The sequence below is a fragment of the Miniopterus natalensis genome, chromosome 11 (assembly GCF_054644295.1).
Source record: "Miniopterus natalensis isolate mMinNat1 chromosome 11, mMinNat1.hap1, whole genome shotgun sequence".
Classification (NCBI taxonomy): domain Eukaryota; kingdom Metazoa; phylum Chordata; class Mammalia; order Chiroptera; family Miniopteridae; genus Miniopterus; species Miniopterus natalensis.
This window is the reverse complement of record NC_142091.1, coordinates 59,332,979-59,356,811: the sequence shown is the minus strand read 5'-3', so window position 1 is coordinate 59,356,811 and position 23,833 is coordinate 59,332,979. Positions and strand designations below refer to the sequence as shown.

The following is a 23,833-nucleotide window of genomic DNA, read 5'->3' as shown; positions in this document are numbered from 1 at the left end:
GAAAGGCAGATACTATCTGGATTTGGCATGTCTTTCCAATTTTTACGTGTTTGAACCTAGTTTAGCTCTTTGGGACATTTCTCTCCAGATATGTCAAAAACCACCTGAAAGATGTAGAAACAAGGTGTATGTGGTAGGTTAGGGGGTGCACATTGCCACCCACCTCCCCAGATGGCTGTCATTGCTCTGTGCAAAGGAGACAGGCAATCCTTTCTCAAGAGCTCTCTGCCAGAGCTACACGTGAAAGCCCACAGCTGCTGTGGCTGCAGGCTGTGTGGACATGTCAGTTGTCCTGGCAGACCCTCTTCCCTTCCAGGAATTCTTTTCCCTGGGTGAGTGAGAGTTGAGCCAGCACCTTTAGATGGAGTGGGCTCATCAGCCAAGCTACCTGCCTCCCACCCCGGGACCCCTGACATCTCCAGAGTAACAGTCAGAGGGTGGAGGTTCTCAGCCCTGACAGCCAGTTACATTGCACCTGGAGGCTTAAAAAAATACTGATGCATGGACCTCACTCCACAGAAGTAAATTTTTTATAAGCAGCTTTATAGCATACCGTTCACTTATTTAGACTGCACAGTTCAATAGTTCTAGTATATTCAGAGTTGTATGACTGTTACCACAGTTTTAGGACATTTTAGCAGTCGGTCTCCAGTTCTCTCCCCCTTTCCCAGCCCTAGGCAGCTCATGGCCAATCTACTTCCAGTGTCCATAGTTTTGTCTATTCTGTTCACTTTGTATAAATGGAATCACACAATAGTGGTCCTTTGTGAATGACCCCTTTCACTTAGTATGTTTTCAAGGTTGTGTACATTATCCTAGATCAATATTTCATTCCTTTTTTATTGCCAAATAATATTCCATTTTATGAACATACTACATTTTGTGAACCCACCCATCAGGTCATGGACATTTGGGTTGATTCCAGTTTTTGGCCAGGATGAATAAATGCTGCTCATAAACAGTATGCACAGGGTTTTGTGTAGACATATGATTCATTTCTCCTGGGAAAACACCTAGACATGGAATTGTTGGGTGCTTTTATGTCTAACCTTTTTTTTTTAAAAAAAGTCTTTATTGATTTCAGAGAGAGGAAGGAACAGGGAGAGAGAGAGAGAAACATCAATGATGAGAGTCGTCATTGATCAGCTGCTTCCTGCACACCCTCCACTGGGGATCGAGCCTGCAACCTGGGCATGTGCCCTGACCGGGAATTGAACTGCAATCTCCTGGATCATAGGTCAATGCTCAACCACTGAGCCATGCCAGCCAGGCTATGTCTAACCTTTTGAGGACCTGCCAGGCATTTCCCAAGGCTGCTGCACCATTTGCCAGAGGTATTTCATAAAAGCTGTCCATGATGATTTGAGATGTGATCACAGTGTGCCATCTGTGTGGATAAGAACCCTTACTCTGCCTTTTCCTAAAGGAGAGAATACTTTTATCCACCCTTCCGAGTGCTTCTTTTCAACATTTCATGTCCCTCAGCTCTCACTAGTCCAAGGCTAACCTGAACATCGACTAGGGCACTAGTCAGCCTAACGCCGGAGGAAGATTATCCGGTGTCCACCTTTGGCACGGGCTGGCTGCAAAGAGTTAAGTTGATCTGGAAAACTGATCTGTAGGTTAAGTGGAGCAGGTCCACAGACGTGTAACCCTCAGTTCTGAGGATGTGACATCTCTTCTTGTGTCATCACTTTCTTGGTGCTATCTGGTAAAAACTTGAGTCATGAAGTGCCGACAAACATCCATTGCACTTGACATGAACTTGAGGCGTCTGCTCATTCCTGAGATATTTGCGGCTGTCAGCCCTGCCATCTAGAGGGTCAACAACTTGCTGGGGATGAACTCCCGCCACTGTGACTTTCCCGGCTTGTCTGAGAGAGGCAGAGACCCAGACGGTGCACTGTGTCTGGGAGGATCTGAGCATAAGGCAGAGCTGCGTGGTGGTGACACCAGGATTGAGCAGCCCCGCCCTTCACAAAACCCTGCTTCCAAACTAGCCCCAGTGGAGGGAGGCAGAAACCAGCTGTTGTCCTGTGAGCTTTTAAAACCATTCCTTCTGCTGCAAATGCACATTTCCAGATGGCGCCTGGGGACCCACCTGAGCTTTGTTCTCTCCTTGTGTTTGCAGCCACGGCACTGGGTATGAGAGCGATAACCACACCACGCCCATCCTCTGTGGCGCCCAGTACAGAATACACACCCACGGCGTCTTCAGGGGCATTCAGGTGAGTGAGTGTTGAGTATTCAGGGCCCTGGCTGGAAGTGGGGTTCACAGCCTCTTTCCCTTCTCAATGCCCTCTCACTTCCTTGCTCATGGCCATTTGACCCTAGCAAGTCTGTTCCTAGCTGTATGCTCCTGTGACAGCAGGGATCCCTCCTCTTCCTCCGGGGCAGATAAGGCAGCGGCCTCCTCTCCAGAAGGGGGCTGCCTCCCTGGCTCAGGCCAAGATGCTTCCTGCAGAATCCCATCCTTTCCCTTTCCACAGTTTAATTCGCCTTCTCCATGGTGGGCTGCAAAGCTCTTATATTTGGGGCTAAATGGGCTTGAATTAATAACCTGCCTTTGACTTCTAAGAAGACTTGGCCTGCATCGTAAAGTGCCCAAAGCTAGACTCTGTCTTGCCAAGTGTTGCAAATGACAACAATGACATCAGTAAGAGCATCTCTATGGCTGGACACTTTCTGTATGCCAGGCATTGTGCTAGGTTTTATATATGGACTATTTGAAAATTTGACATTTTTTTTCCAGCACTGTTAGGTTCAAGGAAAAACTGTGCAGGAAGTACAGAGAGTGCCCATATCTTCCCTCTGCCCCCTTCTCCCCCAACACAGCCTCTCGGATTATGAACATCTTGCTTCAGTCTGGTGCATTTGTTACAATGGATGAGCCAATAGTGACACTTTATTGTTAACCAAAGTCCATAGTTTACATTAGTGGTCACTTTTTGTGTTGTGAGGTTCTTTGGATTTTGTTAAATGCATAATGCCATGTATCTGCCATTACAATATCATACAGAACAGCCTCACTGCCTAAAAATGCCCTAGGCTCTTCCTGTTGCTCCCTCCCTCCCCCCATCCCCTTCCCCTGCCCCACAACCACTGACCTTTCTGCTGTCTCTATGATTTTGCCTTTTTCCAGAGTGTTGCCGAGTTGGAATCGCACACTGTGTAGCCTTTTCAGAGCAGCTCCTTTCACTTAGTAATATGCATTTAAGCTCCTTCCTTGTCTATACATTGCCCCCCTCCCCCCATTTAATCCCTGGCACGCCTTTATGAAGGAGGTACTGTTATTAGCTCCGTTTTATAGATAAGGAAACTGAAGTCTGGAGAAGATGAGTGACTTGTCCAAAACTGCGTAGCTGGTAAGAGGTGGAGCAGAGACTTCCAACTCGTCTTGTCTGATTCCACAAACCCTGTTTTTAACCATCTCATAGGGAGGCTGTGAACAGTTTGGGGGAGGAGGGAGTCTCCAAGGAGAGCAAAGAAAGTAAAGTAAAAAGGTAAACCTTTCACAGAATTGGGAAGCTTGGTGAAAGCCACTTCCGCAGAGCCTCTTGTGGGCGATCAGAACCATGCGCAGTTACCAAGGATTTGCATGTGACTCAGTGGCTGCACCATGAGTACAAGTGTGATACTTTCCCCAGGCTAGTCAGTTCCTTAGAAATCAGTCGTGTGTGGGTCAGGTCCCCATGTGATGTGTGGGGTGAGTAGCTCTGAGATGTCCTGCTTCGTATTGCCAGGAGCATCCTGGTGATGGGACAGTGTGTTCCCTCATCCCAGACCAGTGGGGGGAGTAAAGGCAAGAGTTATAGAAATACGGAAATCTGATGGAAGTACGGAGTCATCCAGTCTCTCCTCCGACAAATACCATCAGACTCCTCCATGAGGACCCTGGCTGACGCTGACGCCTCTATCTTCTGCCTTGCTGCTGTGTGCGTTGCTCCCAGGATGAGCACAGGATATGAAAATGGCTCCTTTTGCCTCCTTTCCACCAGGCCCAGTTTGTCAGACCCACTGTCGTGGCCTCTGATGGACCCAGCCTGGTTTCACCACCCACTCAGTTTCTCCTGGAGTGCACCAGTCAACACAGCCGGCTCACCATTTAAATCTATGTCACCGTTTGCCTTGAGACGCTATGGCCTATCAACAGCAAAGTTCCATGTCACCACAGTACTTTTTTTCAAAACAGAAGATCTCACAGTGCAGGACAGTGTGAAATAAAAAGTATAACATAAGCACAGGGGTGGTGTGGAAAATGCACAGGGCAGAGAATGGGTTAAGCTCAGAAGTGGTTCCAGATCTTAACATAAAACATGGATGTGCTCTTTGAAAGCCTTGACTTGTGCATCTGTAAGAGGATGTGGAGGATTCAGCTGCCCCTCAAGCACTGGCACTGCTCCTCTCTGACTCACTGATCCTGAGAGCAGGAAGGGGAGCTTGCCTCAGCCGTTTCCCTCTAGCTCTTTCTCATGAAGGACTGACTGTACCCGTAGTCACACTCACAAGATAAAGGGGATCAACAACATGCCCTGCAAAGGACACGTATGGTGCATGGTGGAAGGCAGACCCAGTGTTTTCTTATGTCACTATTAAGGGATTACACTGGCTACATGTTGCTGCTGGTGTGTTCAGCTCCCCTTCACAGACAGAAACCCCCAGATCTCAGATCTTCCTTGTCACTTACTCACACGTGGAAGGTCTGGTTACTTTGGAGCTCATCTCATATCCCTCATGTCTCCCTAATACAGACATCCCCCACCCTTTGCAGATGGGGCCCCAGTCATGTGGCCACGTGTCTGAGTGGGAGGGAAGGAAATAGAATCTGGGGCTTTGGGCTTCCAAACCTTACCACATCTAGTGGAGAAGCTGAGAGACAGGATTTTTATTTCAGATACTCTGGATCAGCGACTCCAAATAGACTTCAAGCACTGGTTCTGGCTGATCAGTAGCAATGTCGTTAGAGCACCGAATTGCAGAATGTGCTGATCTGTCATCCATTAGCGATGTCTGCTGTGGGCAGAGGGGAGCGGTTTTAGGCCAAGTATCTGCCATCCCTTCCTTGGGTATATTCCAATGGTCGCTTTGCCCTGGGACCCACACGCGTGTTCACATGTGGTTTAAAGCCTCCGTTTCTTACACTCTGCTTGCAGGATGTGCGGCGTGTGCCCGGAGTAGCCCCGGCTCTTGTCCGGTCGGCATCAGAGACGAGCGAGAAGCGCCCCTTCATGTGTGCTTACCCGGGCTGCAATAAGAGATATTTTAAGCTGTCCCACTTACAGATGCACAGCCGGAAGCACACTGGTAAGTGTGTCCACCGTCCAGCCTTGGCTCTGGGGACCTTTGGGCAGGGATGGTTCCGGAGCTCCTGCTCCTGGTTCGCACACCGCTAAGGACACAAGCGATTCCTGGGATGGAAAGAAGGCACTACTTTGAAAGGCTGCAAGACCATTTTGCATCCTGATTATCCATCCTTTAGTAAGGAAGTCAGTGAACTGTCTTCAGGACGGGCAGAACAGAGTTGTGGAAAGAGACCCACGCAGAATTAAAGAGCCTGGTCTTTGAATTCTGGCTCCATTACCAAATGGCGAGACCTAGAGGAAGTTACTTAACCTGTCTTTAAACTTCATTTGCTTCACATGAAAAATGGAGATAATCATGCCTGGCTTATGCAATTGTTGAGATCAGGTTAAATTTTAATATTAAATTGAATTAAAGGAGTTAGAGGAGTGAAGCACACAGTGCAGTACCCTGTGTCAATAGGTCTGAATAAATGGTAGTGTTACTATTAGAGTAGTAATTAGCGTCTCTAAAGAGAGAGGAGCTGGGCTAGGAGTTTGGAAATCAGACGATTTTGGGAACTTGATGGGCAAGGCTATCCTAAGATTAGGAAGAGATGGTCCAAAGTAAAACTTAACTGCTTGGGTTAATAATAATCAGCCAGATGAGATTGTTTTTAATCTTTAAAAATAAAAAAAATGGTGATTTTTGATGACGTGTCAAAGAAAACTTGATTTTTTACAGGGCCTGTGGGCGCTGGATGGGCGCGAGGTCAGGTTTCCCCTGCAGGGAAACTGGGAAGTGCAGGCTTTCCCACAGGGGCAGCTGGTGCCATACTTATTTTATTCTTTTATTTTATATTTTAAATTAAATTTTATTTTATTTTATTTTATTTATTTTAAAGAGAGGAAGGGAGAGAGAAACATCAATCGGTTGCCTCCCCCAGGCACTCAAACCGGGCCAGGGATCGAACCCGCAACCAGTTCAGTGCTTCAACCAGTTGAGCCACACCAGCCAGGACATTCTTTCCACAACTGAAGGACAGCTTCTTTGTGATGCTCACCATTATTATTTTATTGCTACCGCTGTCTTTGCATTGAGAAGCTGGAGGAGAAAATGATCTGCGTTTGGATTTCTCTCTAGACCATTGGACTTCGCTAAGTCGTTGCGTCTGCAGGATGCAGTTCCTGCGTAAACCTGACTTTGTACTCAGTGGGCCACTTGCTCTGAGGCTAAAGATGAGAGAACCAGTGGCATGTTCTATTTTTACGTAGTTCCCTAAGTGGGATCACTTGGAAAGTAAATGTTAAGGTTAGAAGGAAAACGGTGAAGTAAAATTCTGTGTGGAAAAATGCAGGGGAATACATTGAAGACAACGTAGTTGTAGAAAGTTTTAATGGAAAAGAGACACTTAGAAAACAGTGAGGGTTAGATGTCGGTGTGAAGGGGAGACAGTAGACAAGATCGCCAAGACTGCCAGACCCGCCGCAGCATCTAAGGAGACTTTCTTGCAGAAGCTGGAGGGGGCAGGCTGGTATAGAACAACCCCGTGGCCCCCTTCTTGAAAGAGTGCAATTTAAAAAACGTTATTTACACTAGTAGTGCAGACTATAATATTAAGTAATTTTATATTAAATGCTTTCTGTGTGCCAGGCTTTCTACACGCATTATTTCATTTAATCCTCACACCTAAATCAATTGTCAGGAGAGTAGGGTAGAGCGGAAGCAGGACTCAAACTCAGGCCTTTTAATTCCCAAGTCACAAGCCCCCTGCTCTAAGGGCGTATGGTCTGTTTCAGAGCGAGAGTACACACAGATGAAAAGAGACTAAGAGCGTAAACAATAATGTACTAAGCCGGAGGCTGGAGGAGTTGGGAGGAATTGTTCAGGGAGTATCCATTTGAGATAGGGTCAGGAAGGATTTTTGGTGGGGGAAGGGCTTGGGCTAACCATCAGGGTTGGTAAGGTCAGGCCGAGGAAGGAAGACAGGAGTAGAAGCAAAAAGGCAGGGAAAAGAAATGAGACCGAGTAGGGGTGTTGTCCTCTCCAGGTTGTAGAAGTCCCTGGGCTGGGTACAAGTAGCCAGTTAAGGACAGGCTCCTGCCCTTGGATTTTCCAGCCTTGGAAGAAGGTAGACCTGGACACGGCCCACCACATTAGATGTTCAGTAATGAATTCTGTACTGAGGGAAGGAAGGGCTTTCAGTCTGCACTTGAAGATTCTAGGAAGGCAGCCCAGAGGAACAGGCACTTGTGAGGAACACACAGCAGACTTTTTGCTGGGTAGGAATGTTGAGATAAAGAACATGGGCATTTATTGTGAGCAGAGGGCGAGGCAGATTTCGGGAATGGTGAGCTCTGGTATGGCAGGAATACAGATTCCTCGGGGGAATAGACGAGGTTATGGGGCTGGAAAGGTAACGAGGGACTGTCCTGCCATGGAAAGACCCGGCTGAGCCTGGGATGGCTTTGCCCTCTGTCCCAGAACGCCGGTGACTCAGAGTTCTCATAGGAAGGTGGAAAGGCCCGAGGTCGCTTAGTGCACTTGTGGGGCTCAGTTCCCAGTATTTGGCTGAACTTTCTCAAGCGAGGCCAGGGTGGGGCTCCTCCATGCTGAGACAGGAGGTTGTGTAATCCCACTACCGACTTCTCTCTGATAAAGGGATAGCAGAAACTTTCTGAATGTGTTGGCTTCTGGTTTAACTTGAGCACCTCACAACCATGGAACTGTTTATGCTTGACTCCGGAATGAGAAGTCAGTAGCAGAGAACACCAAATCTTCAGACCATAAAATATAAAACACTTATTTCATGGGGCCGGCTCCAAGGCACATCCATCCCAGAATTCTGCCTCAGACTCCGTCTAGGAGTTAAGACTTCTTTAGTTTATTATTTGTCTCAATGTTCTCTGCCAGTGATTTTCAAGCACGCTTCTGTGCAAGGTACTGGGCTAAGCCCTTTATGTGGATGGTCTGGTTTAATCAGTTTATAAATCCTTGGAAGCTGTCAGATCATTGGCCCCATGTCACAATAAGGAAAATTGCATCTCACCCAGCACTTAAAGTGCCAGAGCTGGATGTGACCCTAGTACCAGACTCCAGAACCTGGGTTTCCGTTTATGTCCAACTGGGAAGGTGAGGGACCACCCTCATTCACCAAGTGCCCCCCCCCCCCCCCCAATTCTACAGCCACTGTCCGGGAGCCCAGGTGCAGGTGGGCCTTTAACCGCACACCGCAGTTGGCAAGGCTACCCTAACGTGCTCCAGCGAAGTGCCTTAGTCATTTTGGGATCCCTTCAGTCCCAAGAGGAAAGGCTGCCTTTAATGAGATCCCCACTTCCAGTGTCATTTTCAAATGGAGTATGTGTCTTCCCCCAAGGTGAGAAACCATACCAGTGTGACTTCAAGGACTGTGAGCGAAGGTTTTCTCGTTCAGACCAGCTCAAAAGACACCAAAGGAGACACACAGGTTTGTAGGTTCACTTCTCGTTGCTGGCGGTGTGCTCCCTCGCGTTAAGGTTGATGTTGTGATTCTCTTTGTTGTTACATATGGATGTGAGAGGGTCAGCCATTTGTTTCATTTTTCCAATTAGTATTTTTTCCTAATTTCGGGAATTTTCCTTCTCTTAAAAAAAAAAGTTAAAAAGAGGAAAGAAAATGAAGCACCCCACATTTATCGTGCAGACCACAGAACAGTGAGATCCCCCCCACTCTCAACTGGCTGGTGATACACTGAGCGTCAGTAAAGACCATGGGTGCTGGAGATTAGAGTCCCATCTGGAGCATGTGATTCTCTTTTTCAGTCTCAGACCCAGCTGAGACCGTGGTCAGAAGCTGGACGTCTGCGGTTAAGGAATAACTGTTTCCAAGACCAGAAGCAGGTCTTCCAGGGTTAGGCGCAGAATCGGGTAGTTCATGCCGGGCCTGGGGAAATCTGGGGTGAGGCAGATGTTGCAGGCGTGGCTGGAAGTGCCCCGTGTCCCCAGCCTCCGGGAAGCGGGCCTCTCGTGGGCCTCCTTATGACCCACGTTGTTAGGGCTGCGGCTAGACCTTCTCTGTCCGTCTAGGTGTGAAACCATTCCAGTGTAAAACTTGTCAGCGAAAGTTCTCCCGGTCCGACCACCTGAAGACCCACACCAGGACTCATACAGGTAAAACAAGTGCGTAAACTTTTCTTCACATTTATTTTTCATTATTTTTTAAACTACTGTTGAATGAAGTTGTTTATGATGAGAGAGATTGGAGCAGTCTAGTGTAGAAGGGTTCTAGATAGGTTTAGACTCAGATGAGAGAGAGAACAGCCTGTGGCTATCTTTAAATAATAACATTGTTTGAAAAGGGGTGGGGGGTGGATACAGAGCAGAGGATAGATGTGAAAGGGACCCCTTTCATGAGTGTCCAGAATAAAAATGAAGAGATAAACTAGGTCCCTCCTGTTCCCAATTTGTTGCACCACATTTTTATCGCTCGGCTTGATAGGATAATCAACCTTACAGAAAAACAGCAGATTCTAGCAAGCCCAGATCTAGCAAGCTACACATTTGTTCTGAAAGTTCACATTTCACGCCACTATTTTCAGAAACCTGAATCCTTTCTCTGCTAAAAGTTCATGCCCTGGGAGCTGTCATGGTTTCTGCTGGACTCACCAGCGTGTGGATATTATTTCCTTCGTACTAGGCTAGAGAGGGAGACTGGGGCATTTATTCACTGGCTGCTGAAGGCTCTCACTTCTCCGGAAGGCTGCTGTGATTCATAATGAAAACAGCACTACCTTCATTGTTTATTTTACAGCTTTGGAAGGAGGGCCAATGCCTCAGTTATCTTATTTTACCTTCACAACATCCTTGTAAGAAGAGTAGAGCGGGTGTGTTTTATCCCCATTTTACAGATGAGGGGACTGAGGCACCCAGTGATTAAATGACTTGTGTGAAGGCCCACAGCCAGCAAGTAACAAACCCCGTTTTAGCTGCTCCCAGCCCACAGTATCCCACTGCCACCTTTGGTGGAGAAAGGTTTTGGGGCTTGGGGTTCCCCTCACAGCCCAGGGAGGAAAAGGAATGAAGAAGAGAGCCAGTGTGAGCAGAGTTGAATATCACTGATAGACAGAATGAAGACAGCCAGAGAAAGGGCCAGACAGGACTTTGGCTGCATGGCTGGGGGTGGGGCCGGGGAGCAGGAGCCAGGTCACGCAGGCAGAGGAAGCGTGGATGGGAGGTGAAGGCAGGCGTGATGTCACGTGCAGTCCCAGATTCTCAACTCCAACAGGCTGCACTTACAGACGAGTCAAGGCACCTGCTCCTCAGGGTTGGTGCAGTGGGCGTCACACTTGTCCTACTCAGGTGCCTTTGGTGTTGCTCCTTTGTCTTAGTCTTGGGCTCATAATTTGGTGCAAAGTTTCCATTCCTTGTAACCCAGCCCCCTACCTTGTGCTTATCTGCATATGTGCAAGTGACCTGTGCCACTAGCAGACTATTTAATGCTATACTCGCCTGGCCCCCAGTTCTGACCCTGGGACAGCACCTTCCCTGGGACATTTCTCAGTGCTTGTCCTGATCGGTAGTTCTCAGAAAAGGCAAAGTGGCATCAGCGATATCCTGAGCAGATCCCCCCAAGGTGTGGTACAAGGGATTGGCTTCTGTGACATTTGTATTTGTCATTAAGTCACAGTTGTATTTGCATTATGGCTGGGCCCAGGAGGTGGGATACAGCAAAGTGCATTGGCTTTGAAATTAGACTGGAATTTGAGTCTTCCCTGGGTCTGCCCTCCCCAGATGTCCACCCTTATCTGTAGAGTGGGGGTAACAACGCTTCCCTTACAGAGCTGTTCTAAGGAGTACATGAGGCAAGGCATATATATATGATGCCCAGCACAAGGCTTGGCATATATTAGGTGCTCGATACATGCTAATTATCTTTACTGTACAGAATGAGCCTTGGAAAGAACTTCTGAGGGCCCCTTACATGGAGAAGGCTCAATCTTTTTGGCAAGCTTGTTAAAAATATGAAAACTATGCCTCAACTTAGAATTTCTGTGTAACAGGAATTCTGCTCTGAGTAACACTTTAAAGAAAAAAAGCCAATAGCATGCACACTGGTATCAGTGACCTATTTAAAAATACTCAGCCTGTCCAGGACATCTATACAGACAGAGATAGGAGAGCTACAGTTACAACTCTACTGCTGGATGGTGATTAATCAGTAACATCCAAGGTGACGATCTTGAGGCCCTCGCAGCCAGTTAAGTTCAAATCCCTCCTTAGGTTCAAACAAATGTTTTCTCTCCCTTAATTAAATATGAATTACCCAGGCATTTCCATTCCCAGTCTCCCATTTCCCAAGTTTTCTGACTAGTAATATTTTTAAATTTGTACCGTATTTTAATCCTAAGGCGTCAGAGGTGCTGCCGTCTCGAGGCTGCCCGTGAAGTGAGCCGGGTGTGTTAGCTTAGGGACAGAACTAGAGGGGATCTGGAGTGGTGACGTAACTTGGGCTTTTGAGAGTTGAACTTACACCATCTTTTCCGCTGCAAGTATCTGACTGGCAATTGTGTCAACAGGTGAAAAGCCCTTCAGCTGCCGGTGGCCCAGTTGTCAGAAAAAGTTTGCCCGGTCAGACGAATTAGTCCGCCATCACAACATGCACCAGAGAAACATGACCAAGCTCCAGCTGGCACTCTGAGGGGTCCCACCCGGGGGACTGCTCTGTGTCCCAGGCAGGACAGTGTGGGAACTGCTTTCACATCTGACTTTAAAATTCCTCCTCGCTCACCTCTCTAAGAAGGAAATGGCAGTTCGTCTCCTCTCTCCAGCTTCCAAGACAAGATGCGTGTACTACTGGATCCCACCAGGTTTGCCCAGAGAAGGTGGCCTCCGCTTTGCCAGCTCGTAGTTGACTCCCAAGGCCCTGGAGAGGTGGCTGCCGACGTCCGGTTCCTTAAGAGCCCATCGCCATTTGGTCTGGATTTTCCAGTGTAAGAAGAGCCATTGTTGAAACGTTTCCCCACCCTCTTCTTTTACGCTCATTTTCACTGGGAGTGGAGTCATTGTACCATTTTCCATCATAGAATATTTATAGGCCAGGGCATGTGTATGTGTCTGCTAATGTAAACTTTGTCATGGTTTCCATTTACTAACAGCCACAGCGAGAAATAAATCAGAGAGCAGGGCCCTGGGGTGAGTCCTGCCCGACAGTGCAGAGCGGAGGTTAGGCGGGCTGCGCACTGCCTGGCAACTTCTAAAACTTATGTGTTTCAAGCAGCTGAAAAAAAGAATCAGAACTAACCAGCAACTCTGTAGAGAAATCCAAGAGAATCTTACCATTCAGTTGATTCAATGTTAACATTAGCACAATGCTCTTAAGAAACCATGCTTGAAGGTCGGAGATTTTGGTTTTGTGTCTATTTTTGACTTTTTGAGTTGTAGTCATATGAATCTTCAGAGATGTACATATCTCCTCACACAAAGGAAGTGGGATTCATTTTTATCACTTGGGGAGTCCTTAGAGTCCTTCGAGTGTACAGGCCACACTGGTTATGTGGCTACAAGTTGTAAAAATTAAAGCGACTCTAAAAGAAATAGGGGCTGACTCGGGGTCTCCACTGATAAGACTGTTCTTAAGTAACTTAAGTAACTTTGGGTCTACAAGTATATATGCAAAAAATGATTGCTTACTAGTGTGAGGAAATCCATTGTTTAAAGGTAATTGGGTGTGTGTGATTTTTTTTTTTTAGTTTTTTTAAGGGAGGGAGTTTATTATTTACTGTTGCTTGAAATTGTGTAAATATATCTATCTGATAATGATTTGCTCTTTGACAACTAAAGTTAGGCAATGTAAAAATGTTAGATGCATCACTGCCTTGGTGTTGATCTTACGACGTATCGATAACACTGAAAATGTAACCTGCTTTTTTCACTTTGCTCTCGATTAAAGTCTATTCAAAAGGAAAGTGGCAAGATTCTATCAGCCGTACTGAGTTCAAATCTTGAGGACGGTTGAGCCTCTTTTAAATAGGTAAGAAGATACCGCTGACATCGATGACCACTAGTTGAGTCTGTCCAGGTCCTGACCACTATTTATTTCTCTCCGTCGAAACTCAGGAGGCAGTTATCCGTCCTAGAAGCAGCGTCTTCCGTTCGCATCATAAAGTGACTGCACTGGAGCCGTTGTGGAATGGGCCTGTGGACAGCCCGGTGGGAATTGTGTTTTAGGGGTCATTTTAATCAGGCTGTCCTTGCATCGCTTCTTTTCCCAGGTCAGCAAAAGAGAATAGAGAGATGCTAATGATAATGTCTTTTTTGAAAAGTTTGCAATTACACACTAGATTCAGGAGGGCATAAGCTGAACACCTAGTACAAGCGAATTTACAGCTGTAGTTGCTGCAAATCAGCTCAGCAGGTTGAAAGCCGCTTAGACTTTCCAGGGTGGCCAAGTGTGAAAGCAAAGATGTCCATTATCTATAAACTATAAACTCTCTTTCCGGTTCTGGTGTATGGTTTTTCAGTTGTAAATAAGGAGATTAACTTGGTGCTGCCCTCTCAGCTCCATTATCTTGGAGCTTGCATGCATTCTGGGTTTCATTTCTTCCTTTAAAATGTACCTTGAGCAGCCGGCAGTTCAGCCACAGACTCTTTTCTGCATTGAAGTGCAACTCGTAGTTCTGGCCGCCTAAAAGTCAGGTCCTGAGGCCCCTCTTAGTTTGCATCTGGCTCTTGCATCACTGTTAATTATAGCGAGTGCGGTGACTCATCTGTATCAGCTCTTTTTATCTTTTCCTGCCAGAAGACAGCATTTCTCTGGAAAAGCTCAGGACAAGCATGGCAAACGTCAGGGAGTCCAAAGGAGCCCGGTTTCACAACAAAAGCAGAGTCAGTCACATTGTTTCAACTGCAGGAGGAAGACCAGGAATTCTCACGTTACCCCGACAGTTTAGCCTGCGGTTAAGGTCATGGGCTTTGGAAAGCAGACCAACCTGGATTCTAATCCTAAATTCCCAGTTTTCTCATCTGTCATATAGAGACAAAAGAGTCCCCTGCCTGATAGGGTCACAGTAAGGATTAAATGGAAAAAACAAACAAACATGGAAAGATCTAGTACACAGCAAAGGCTGAAGAAATACTACCTAGGAAACTGATGATCCACCTGCTGATTTCCTTCACCTCCCGCTCCCCCAGGCATGCTCTTGCAGTGTCCAGGCATCTTCACAGCTCAGCTCTGCAAAATAACAACTCCATTTCCGTATGCCCGAAACCAGAGTTAAGGTTTGTAGCAATAGGCTCTTGCCAGCCTCCCCACAAAGATTGCACCCACTTGCTTTGTGTCTTTTGTAAAACACCTAGTGGCGTTGAGTGCTTTTCTGAGACCCATGCTATTTACCATTAGCAGATTGTCAGGATGAAAGTTGGTCAGTGGGAGTTCTGTATAGAGCCTGGTTCAATATTTTTAAAAGGCTACCTCTAGCTCCCCCTTCCCATCCCCCAAGGATCTTCCCAGACCATTCCAGTCGCCCCTAGCCATCTCATGTCTGAACCTCTGTAGCCCTCCATTAAATCGTATCACATATGGGTGTATTACTTTCCCACCTAGGGCAATCTTTAAGGTAGACAGGACAAGTATTTTCCCCGCTTTACAGCTGAGACAGCTGAGGTTCCGTGAAAGCGAGTGGCTGAGGCAGGATTGGCCTTGGTCTTCTGCACTCAAGTTTCCTTCTGCAATGTGCTTGGCGATTTGACTTGTGCATTGCTCCATTGTCCCATGTCTATGAGTCAGATCTTCCCAACCACAGTGTGAACTTTAGAGGGAAGGAGCAGATCTCCCTTTCCTGAGTTAGTTACATCAGGACTTCTCAGCCTTAATAGTTATAAACATTCCCAAGGAATTGGTTCAAGTGCAGACTCAGATTTGGAAGTCCTGGGGCGGAGCCTGAGGTGGTGCATTTCTAACAAGCTCCCAGGCGATTCCCACCCTCTGGGCTGTGGCCCATGCTTTACCTAGCAAGGACTTAAAAGGTGGGCCTGTAAATACTTGCTGAAAGGTGACTGGAGGGATTTGTACTTGACAATCCGTAGACTGCACTGAACCTGTCCAGAGTGGCCAGTGAGGACAGCCCAGGCTCTGCTGTGACGGTCCATGGGCTGTGGTTCAGGACATTCAAGCTGAATACGGTCAGAACTTCGCATTAGCCCGGGTGAATTCATACAGGAGGAGGTTTGTTTCCAAACACAGTCTGCCCATTCTTTGTCAGTGACTTGCCACAAGCAGGGGAGACCTCCCCAGGTGGGATAACGTATCACACCTGCATATCCAGATAAGGTATGGTGCATGGTCACACCTGCATATCCAGTCATTGTGCCTCATTCAGTCCACGTTTCAACAATAGGACTCTACCTCTCTGACACCCGCAGCCTGAAATCTCACGGCTTTGGAGAGGATTCCAGTAGGCAGGAATTCCCATGTCTTGCTGCTACTGGGAACCACTTGCTTAGCTCTCTCAGGTACTGAAGGGCAAAGGCAGTGACTCCTAGAGGCATGTTCTCCCTGCTGGGTGTTTGCACCTCTGATCCTGGGCCAGCAGGTGTGTAGGGAGGGGGCGTGTATGTGCAGAACAGTGGTTCTCAGCTGCGAGCATTTTTCTTTAGCTGCCCGGCAGGCAGAGTGGCTTATGGGAATTTCTCACAGGTAAATGTATAAGAACCACACTTAGAAACCAATCCTTAGGAACATGAAAGTATTGGCCCTTTTCAGCCAGGTCTTTGCTTCTACTCTATTTATCAAGGGATTGAAATCTGTGCAAAGCTTAATAAATCTATCTAAATGGTCAGGGTGATGACCACACCTGGTCCGATTCCTTGCACCAAGGAGAAAGCAGCTGCCTCAGTGGAGGGCTTGGGGCTTTTCTCCATTTTTCAAGCAAAAATCATGATTCTGTTAGTTTTCAGACTGGCCTTGGGAAGGAAAGGAAGAGCTAGACAGCATAGGAAGGGCGGCCTTCGAGCGGGCTGGAAGTCCATTAGGCCGTCCAGCAAATGGCCCTACGCAGTCAGGACCTCCTGAGTGACCTGGGATTCAGAGGCTGGCAAGGGAATGACGACACACCCCTGAGGACTGAGACTCCACAAAGTCAGTGCCTTCAGCGTGATCTGAAGATCGGCCAGCTATCAGTGGGAGCCGCAGACAGAAAGATCTCAGATGTAAGCAGCTGAGGCAGACCACGTCAGCCAATGTGAGTTTAAGAGAGACCGAGATATTTTTATGGAGCAGGGCCGGACTGAAGGATGGTCCGGGGGAATGGGGCTGAGATAAATGTAGACGGTGGGTTGGTTGGAACAAGTGGCTTCTCCCCCTCACGGCATCCCCGGAGCACTGGCGATGTTGACACTGAGCGAGAAGGATTGCCTGACACGGCAGGGATCCCGAGGGCCACTGAGGAGGCGGTGAGGCTCCAGGAGAAAGAGGAAGGAGGGTGGAAAGAGGGAGACAACTCTGGGAAGAAACATGAGACGGATGAGGAATGGAGTGCGGATGTCAGGGAGGTCTGACAGGAAGAGGGGGCTTCTGTCTGACAGGGCCTGACCCCCGTGTGAACCCACACAGCTCTGTGAACACACCCAGGGCTGTCCCGGATAGGAGATGCTCAGTCGCAAGCATGAAGACGGTAATAACGGGAACCATTTATTGGACCCGCATGTACAGGCCAGTGCCCTTTTACCTGCACCCTCTCGTGGAGAATGTTCCCATTTTACAGATGAAGAAACTGAGGCCCTAAGAAGTACCTCACACAGGGTCATACAGCAGGGCTGAGATCCTAACCCAAGGCTGACTGAAAGTCCACAGTGAACTGTACTTACCGCCCTAGTCTTGGCATGTTGGCCCTGTGAGCCGGAGCAGCAGGAGTGCTGAGGAAATGCAACAGCAACGCCTTCTTGCTTGTTTGGATGCTAGGAATGTTTGTCAAGTGCCCAGAGAAAGGATAGACATGTTCAGTTGTGGAGCCTGTTTGTAAAATGTGTTTTCATTCAATATTTTATATTAAATACCGGAAGTGAAGAAATGACATAACATAATGTTAGCCAGACAGTGATAAAAGGGGAAAATTGAGAAACACATTTGAAAGTTCAAGGTCAATGAGTACTTTTTAAAAGCAGCATCCTGCTTTCCCAAGGAGCTCTACGTCAGAGGGAGAGGGCTGAGGAGGAAGCTGCTGGTTTCCAGTGGGGGGGCGGGGGGGGCAAGTCATGTGGCCATGTTCCTTCATTTCTCCAAGATGTCTCTGCTTGAGTCCTTACCAGCCAGACAGAGAAGTCCAAGAACCCATCACAAATGTCTCCTGTCCCAATTTTTCTGAGGTCTAAAACTCTAACGGCCCATGTCCGCGGCCTTTGCCACTCAATGCAGGCACCACCTTCCTTCTAGGCCCAACCCAAGCCAACCCTTCTACAGGGGTGCAGGGCATGGTGCTCCCTGGTGAGTGCTCATGGAGATCTCAGGGGAGGAAGTCCAGAGGGCCGCCCGGGTCAGCATCTGCCTTCGTCCAGCGCCGGTTGAGTGGGCAGAGTTTACCTCTCCTGGTAGGCTCCGCCTGATAAAGATGCCTTTGAATTCACCCGGTGGGCAAGACAGAGCTTGTTCTGAGGAAGATCCCTGATAACTGCCTCATAGACACAAGCTGCGATGGTCTTTAGACAGGGATTCCTGGGTCCCGGAAGAAGCAGCTGAGGAGATAGGAATGTTAAAGACCCTCCCCACCCATAAGTTCTAGAAATATCCAGCTACGAGTGGCGAGACACGTGGTTCTGTCTGCTGGTCCAGCCCCTGGCCTGTCCCCCTGTTCACCTAGGCCAGGAGCAGCTAGAAGGGCCCAGAGACATGTCCTCCTGGAGGCAGGGACATCTCAGCAGTGTGATACGGAGGCTGAGAACAGGCTTCGCCGTTCACACCCATGAGGCATGAAACAGCTGAACCTCACAGCATCTCAGATCACAACACTGTTTATGTCCAGGGGTTGTCTTGGACCCAAAGGGGATGCCACAGGTGCTCCGCCCACACAGCTAGTCAAAGGCAGCCAGGTTTCTCAGATCAGAGCCATTCAAGAAGGACTGCCCCCGGCGCCTGGCCTCCGCTGGCCCTGGCCTCCTCCGCTAGCAAACCACGGGCTTGCCTTGCAGGAGAGCAACCGAAGAGCTGGGCTGCCCCGGTGAGGCCAGCAGGAGCCCAAAGTCAGTCACTCCAGACTTCTCCTGTCACGCACTTGTCTCTGTCTTCCTCATCTGACCCGCCAAATCAGGAGGCTGAAGGGACTGGGCGTACAGGGTCACTTCCCCACCTCCTAGACAGGAGGCTGCGGTCAGGGGGCACTGCTGGGACCCACCCGGCGCGAGGCCAATGCTCCAGGTGTGCCGTGGCAGTCTGCCTATGAAGGTCCTCTCTGGACCCATCACGGTGCCTCCTGCTGGCTTCAACATCCCAGAAGAGAGGAGAGGAAAGGACTCGGAGGGCTGCCACAGGCACATCTGTTTCACCCAGAGTTGGTCGGCAGGTGGGACAGTACCAAGGTATCGGAAGGTCTGTGGATCTCAGTTTTCACGCCAAATCGGGGCCTGGGAGACACCTTGCCTCCTAAGTTGCTGGCTTCATTTCTTGGTAAGGTCTCCACACGAGCCGATCGGTGGCTCAAATAACCAAAAGCAGCAATGATGAGAAACTCTGGTACTGGGTTCTGAGATGAATTTATAGTATGTGGGTTTTTATTTTTTAAACCACACTGGTAAATTCATTTCTCCAGTTATGGTCATCCCCATGATACTACCAAGCCTGGATGAAACTGAAAAGTTTACCCATTTACCTGACCATCTACTGCCAGATCCTCAGCTATGTAATGTCATTTTGCCTGTTTCTCCACACTTGTCCTTAGGATTACAGGCTCTGCGGATACATGAAACTCGGTGTCATTCCCTGTATCTGCCACTTACCAGCCCCATTACCCTGGACAGGTTTCCTTAACCCTTAGTTGGCTCATCTATAAGGTGACTTCTCAGGATAGTCGTATGTGTTAAATGAGGTAAAGCACTTGGTGTGGTGCTTGGCCCATCATTTCTGGTTAATAAGCAGCAGCGCTCGTCCTTGTCATTTTGTCCTTGACACTGTGGACACCCACTGGGTGTGAGGCTTGGCATACTCTAGGGGGCCCCTTGGCCACCCTGGGCACCCATCCCCCAGCTGGAAGTCAGCGAGGGGGCCCAGGGTGATGTCAGCACGACCCCCGCTTGGGCCGCGCAAGCCTGGCCGCCCTTCCTGCTCTGAGCAAGCATTCCTTGCCGACGCAAACCCCGGGCGAGTTCGGTACCATGCCCCAGGCCGCCAGGATGCACTCCTAGAAGCAGATATGCGGAGGCTCCAGCCGTCGGGAGAATTCATTAGGACAGCCTGTGATAGGGCGCTGAAACCCGAGGCTCGCTCAGGCGGGTGGGGATGGGGAAGGCTCGTCCCTGCTGAACTTCTCCGGCTGATAAAGGCAGCCTCTGCTGGCAGATTTCATTTTTCACTGGGCCATCTGCATCCAGTCAAGGGTAACGTGTCTTTCTGAAAAAGCTCCTCGTCAGCGTCAACCCTGCACCCCGCTCCCCGTGAGTCAGGCACCACTCCTGGTGCCTGGGGTCATGGGGACCGTGTGGTGTCAACCAACCAGTGTCATCATAACATGCACAGAAGGGAGCATTGAGGTGACCAGGGCGTTTATGTGGCTGGTGCTCTGTTGCTCTTTATCAGCCTGAGTTATTGCCAATTGAGCTCCGTGTTCGGTGGTCTATCTTCAGGGCAGTGTTTTTATTTTCTTAATTTTGTCTCTGTTACGATCAGCCTGTATCACCTGTTTACGTAGAGAACGTTACTACCCTCTCCAGTCATTCCTGTTCTCCATCCTGCCTCTCTCACTCTCCCCCTTTTCATTCCCTCTTGCAGGTTGGAAATTCCCAGTTTGAGAGAGTTGGTCTAGCCCTTCCCTCTGATGCCTGGGTTCTCATGGCAGGTCCTGAGGGGACATCCTGGAGGACACTCTCCCTGCCTGCAGTCCATCCCTGTGGAAGGCTCATAGGTTAGGGGAACTTCAGAGAAGAATCAAGTTCCAGTCTTAAAAATCCACCCCACCCTTTTTTGTGGTCACCCAAAAATTTAAGGTCAACTGTAGTGGTTCTGGGTCTTCCCAGAACATCCCTTCAGAGCTGTGATTGATCACAAGGGGCTCTGTCCCCCGCAGTGGTCAGCTCCTTCCCACAGTGGCATGAGACACACCCTATTAGCCACTGTTTCCCAACTATTCCCGTTAGAATTGCTTTTCTGGACCTTCTGGAGACATGAACATTCAAACTAGGTCAAGGAGTGATGTCATTCACTGCCTAACTTGAAATCAGAGATGTTTGTAACTTCATTTAGCAAATATCTAATTGTGAGCCTCCTGCGGCTCTGGCCTCTAGTTCAGAGGTGAAGCAAGCATGGCTCTCTCCCCAGGGGCTTCCCAGTCCAGGAGCAGAAGCAGAAACTTACACAGATAATACAGGCATGGGCAAAGGGTCAAGAGTGAGCTCTGCCTCGAGAGGCTGGAGGCGGTCTAATAGACTAAGGGTGGGAAGGGCAGGGAATACCTGGCTATGCCTGGAGCCACAGTGGGGAAGGAGGACACGGGGCCATTGTCCAAAAAGACTCCTGCGTCTCAGGATGGGGTACCTCAGAGCTGGCTATCCAGTGGTCTATACAGCTGGCTTTGAGCCGATTGTTAAATATTTAGGCATTTTGCAAGCCAGTGGTTAAAGCATTAATAGCTTGAATTGAGAGCGTTTATACATGGAAATGGGCAACACATCTCTTTGTGCTCAGAGTCAGTTACTCTCTCCTGCCAGGAAGGCTTGGCTAAGCATCAGACACAGGGTCCAAAGAGAAACAGAAAAAAAATTCCTTCTGTTTTGAAGATGGCTTGGTTTGTGCAGACTTTCCCCTGCATCATACCATATTCTTGACTGACTTCCCACATGCCTATTCTAAAGCCTCTTTGGGGTCCGTATAAGCCAGTCCCCACTGATATCAGTCTGGTGCCCTTGATTCCTCTCTCATGGGTGGGACATCACTATTTGGAAAGAACTCCTGCAGGGCAGGGACTTGGCCTCAGACTAAGGGGGCCTCAGTTTGGCCAATGGCAAGAAAGGACTCACTTTTCTTTTTTTAATTTATCTTTATTGTTCAGAGTATTCAGGTGTCTCATTCCCCCCCCCCCCAATTAACTCCCTCCACTTCGCTCCCACCCCTTCCCCAGGCCTTCATCCCGTTATTAACTGTGTCCATGGGTTATGCATATATGCATATAACTTCTTTGGTTAATCTCTTCCCACCTTCCACTCCCCTTCCCTCTTTCCTCTGAAATATGATCGTCTGTTGCATGCGTCAATATCTCTGGATCTATTTAGTTCGTAAGATTCTTTTGTTCATTAACTTCTTAAAGAAGACCCTTCAACTTTTCCTGTAGTCCTGGTCTGGTGGTGATGAACTCCTTTAGCTTTTCCTTGTCCGAGAAGCTCTTTATCTGAACTTCAATTCTAAATGATAGCTTTGCTGGGTAGAGCAATCTTGGTTGTAGTTCCATGTTTTTCATCACTTTGAATATTTCTTGCCACTCTCTTCTGGCCTGCAAGGTTTCTGTTGAGAAATCAGCTGACAGTCATATGAGTGCTCCCTTGTAGGTAACTGCTTTTCTCTTGCTGCTTTTAAGATTCTTTCTTTGTCTTTAACCTTTGGCATTTAAATTATGTGTCTTGCTGTGGGCCTCTTTGGGTTCCTCTTGTTTGGGACCCTCTGTTGCTTCCTGGACTTGTATGTCTATTTCTTTCCCCAGGTAGGGGAAGTTTTCTGTCATTATTTTTTTAAATAGGTTTTTAATTTATTGCTCTCTTTCCTCTCCTTCTGGCACCCCAATAATAGGAATGTTGGGCCTCTTGAAGTTGTCCCAGAGGCTCCTTATACTATCTTCATATTTCTGGATTCTTTTTTCTTTTTGCTCTTCTAGTTGGGTGTTTTTTGTTTCCTCATGTTCCAAATTGCTGATTTGATTCTAAGCGTCCTCTACTCTACTGTTGATTCCCTGTAAATTATTCTTCATTTCAATTCAGGTAGCCTTCATTTCAAATTGGTACTTTATTATGTTACTGATTTTCTCAGTTATTTTCCTAATAGTCAGGTTAAACATCCTTATAAACAAAATTCTGAACTCAGTATCTGTAAGCTTGCTTGGATCTATTTCATTTAGTTCCTCTTCTAGAGATTTCTTCTGTTCTTTCCTTTGTGACATATTTCTTTGCCTCCACATTTTGGCTGCTTCCAGGTGTTTGTTTCTATGTATTAGGTAGAGCTGCTATGTCTCCTGGAATTTGTAGAGTGGCTTTGTGTAGTAGGTGTCCTGTAGGGCCCAGTGGCTCAGCCTCCCCAGTCATCTGAGCTGGGCCTTCTAGGAGCTCCCCTGTGTGGGCTGTGTGCACTGTCCTGTTGGAGTGGAGCCTTGGTTGCTGTTGGCGTCACTGGGAGGAATTGACCCCCAGGCCAATCAGCTGTGAGGACCAGCTGCAACTACAGCCAGAGAGCTGCTGTGCTGGAGACACCCCTATGGAGCAGGATTTACTTCAGTGGGGCTTTGGTGCACTCGAGTGTGTCACTCGTGGATGTGGTAAGGTTGTAATCCAGCGTGGTTGTCTGACCACCAGGTGCACTGTCTCTGGGGCCTCCCGGGAGGTGCAAAGTCAGCCTCTGCCTCTGCCTTGCCCAGGGCCACCCAGCACGAGCTACTCAGCAAACCGTAGTTGGCTGCTACTGGTGCTGAGCTTGGCGGTGTCCAGGAGAGGCCAAGCTCTGAGCCAGTGCAGGCTGCTGCTCGTGCCAGGCCTGGGGCCACTTATCAAGCCGGATGGGGCCGGCTGCTGCTTGTTTGAGGGATTTTAGGAAAGTCCTAAGCATGAGGCTCGAGAGGCCACTTGCATAGAAAAGCCCCTGGAAATGGCCTGGATGAGCTGCAGGTGGGGAGGGGCGGGGCCTCCGGGAATCACGGGGCGGGGCCAAAGGTGAGTCAGGTGCTGGCGACTCAAACATGGCGCCTGCTGCCGGCTGTGTGCGGGGAGGACTCGCCACAGGAGCCATGGCCTCCGCCAGCCCTCCTTCCTGGGAGGAAGCCGCCCCTCCGCCTCTCGCCCGGATCTCAGGCAGGTTAGTTCCCCCCGAGTGTCCCGGGTCCTTTCAGGCCGCTGCCCGGCGCTGGGCTCAGAGGGAGCGTCTGAGTGAGTCCGTGCCGGGCCCTTTAGAGGAGCTGCTGGGGCTCCCGCAGCCTCCGAGACCCTCAGGGACAATCCCCGCTGGTTTCACAGCCTGAGGTTGTGGGGACTTCCCTTCCCGGCCCTGGAGCCCTGGGCTGGGGGCCTGCTGTGGGGCTGGGACCCCTTGCTCCTCCGGGAAACCTCCACCGCCGAGATTCCCTCCCGGGTTTACCCCGCGGCACTGGGTGTGGGCCCGAGGCCGAGTCTCCGGGATTCAG

At 48.8% G+C, this 23,833-nt stretch overlaps 1 protein-coding gene across 11 annotated transcripts in view; it reads left to right on the top strand.

Moving 5' to 3' along the window:
* The window catches only part of WT1 (WT1 transcription factor), a 46,815-nt gene extending 34,860 nt beyond the window's left edge, over positions 1 to 11,955 (top strand). For 4 of the 11 annotated variants that reach the window (XM_087822347.1, XM_087822356.1, XM_087822349.1 and 1 more), the window contains 5 exons: positions 2,132 to 2,228; positions 5,154 to 5,304; positions 8,657 to 8,746; positions 9,345 to 9,437; positions 11,834 to 11,955. In XM_087822347.1, the coding sequence (XP_087678473.1) occupies positions 2,132 to 2,228; positions 5,154 to 5,304; positions 8,657 to 8,746; positions 9,345 to 9,437; positions 11,834 to 11,955 (553 nt within the window). The remainder of the gene's footprint in view (positions 1 to 2,131; positions 2,229 to 5,153; positions 5,305 to 8,656; positions 8,747 to 9,344; positions 9,438 to 11,833) is intronic. The other 7 variants (XM_087822352.1, XM_087822350.1, XM_087822348.1 and 4 more) reach the window with 3 other exon arrangements.
* Positions 11,956 to 23,833: the final 11,878 nt, after the last annotated feature.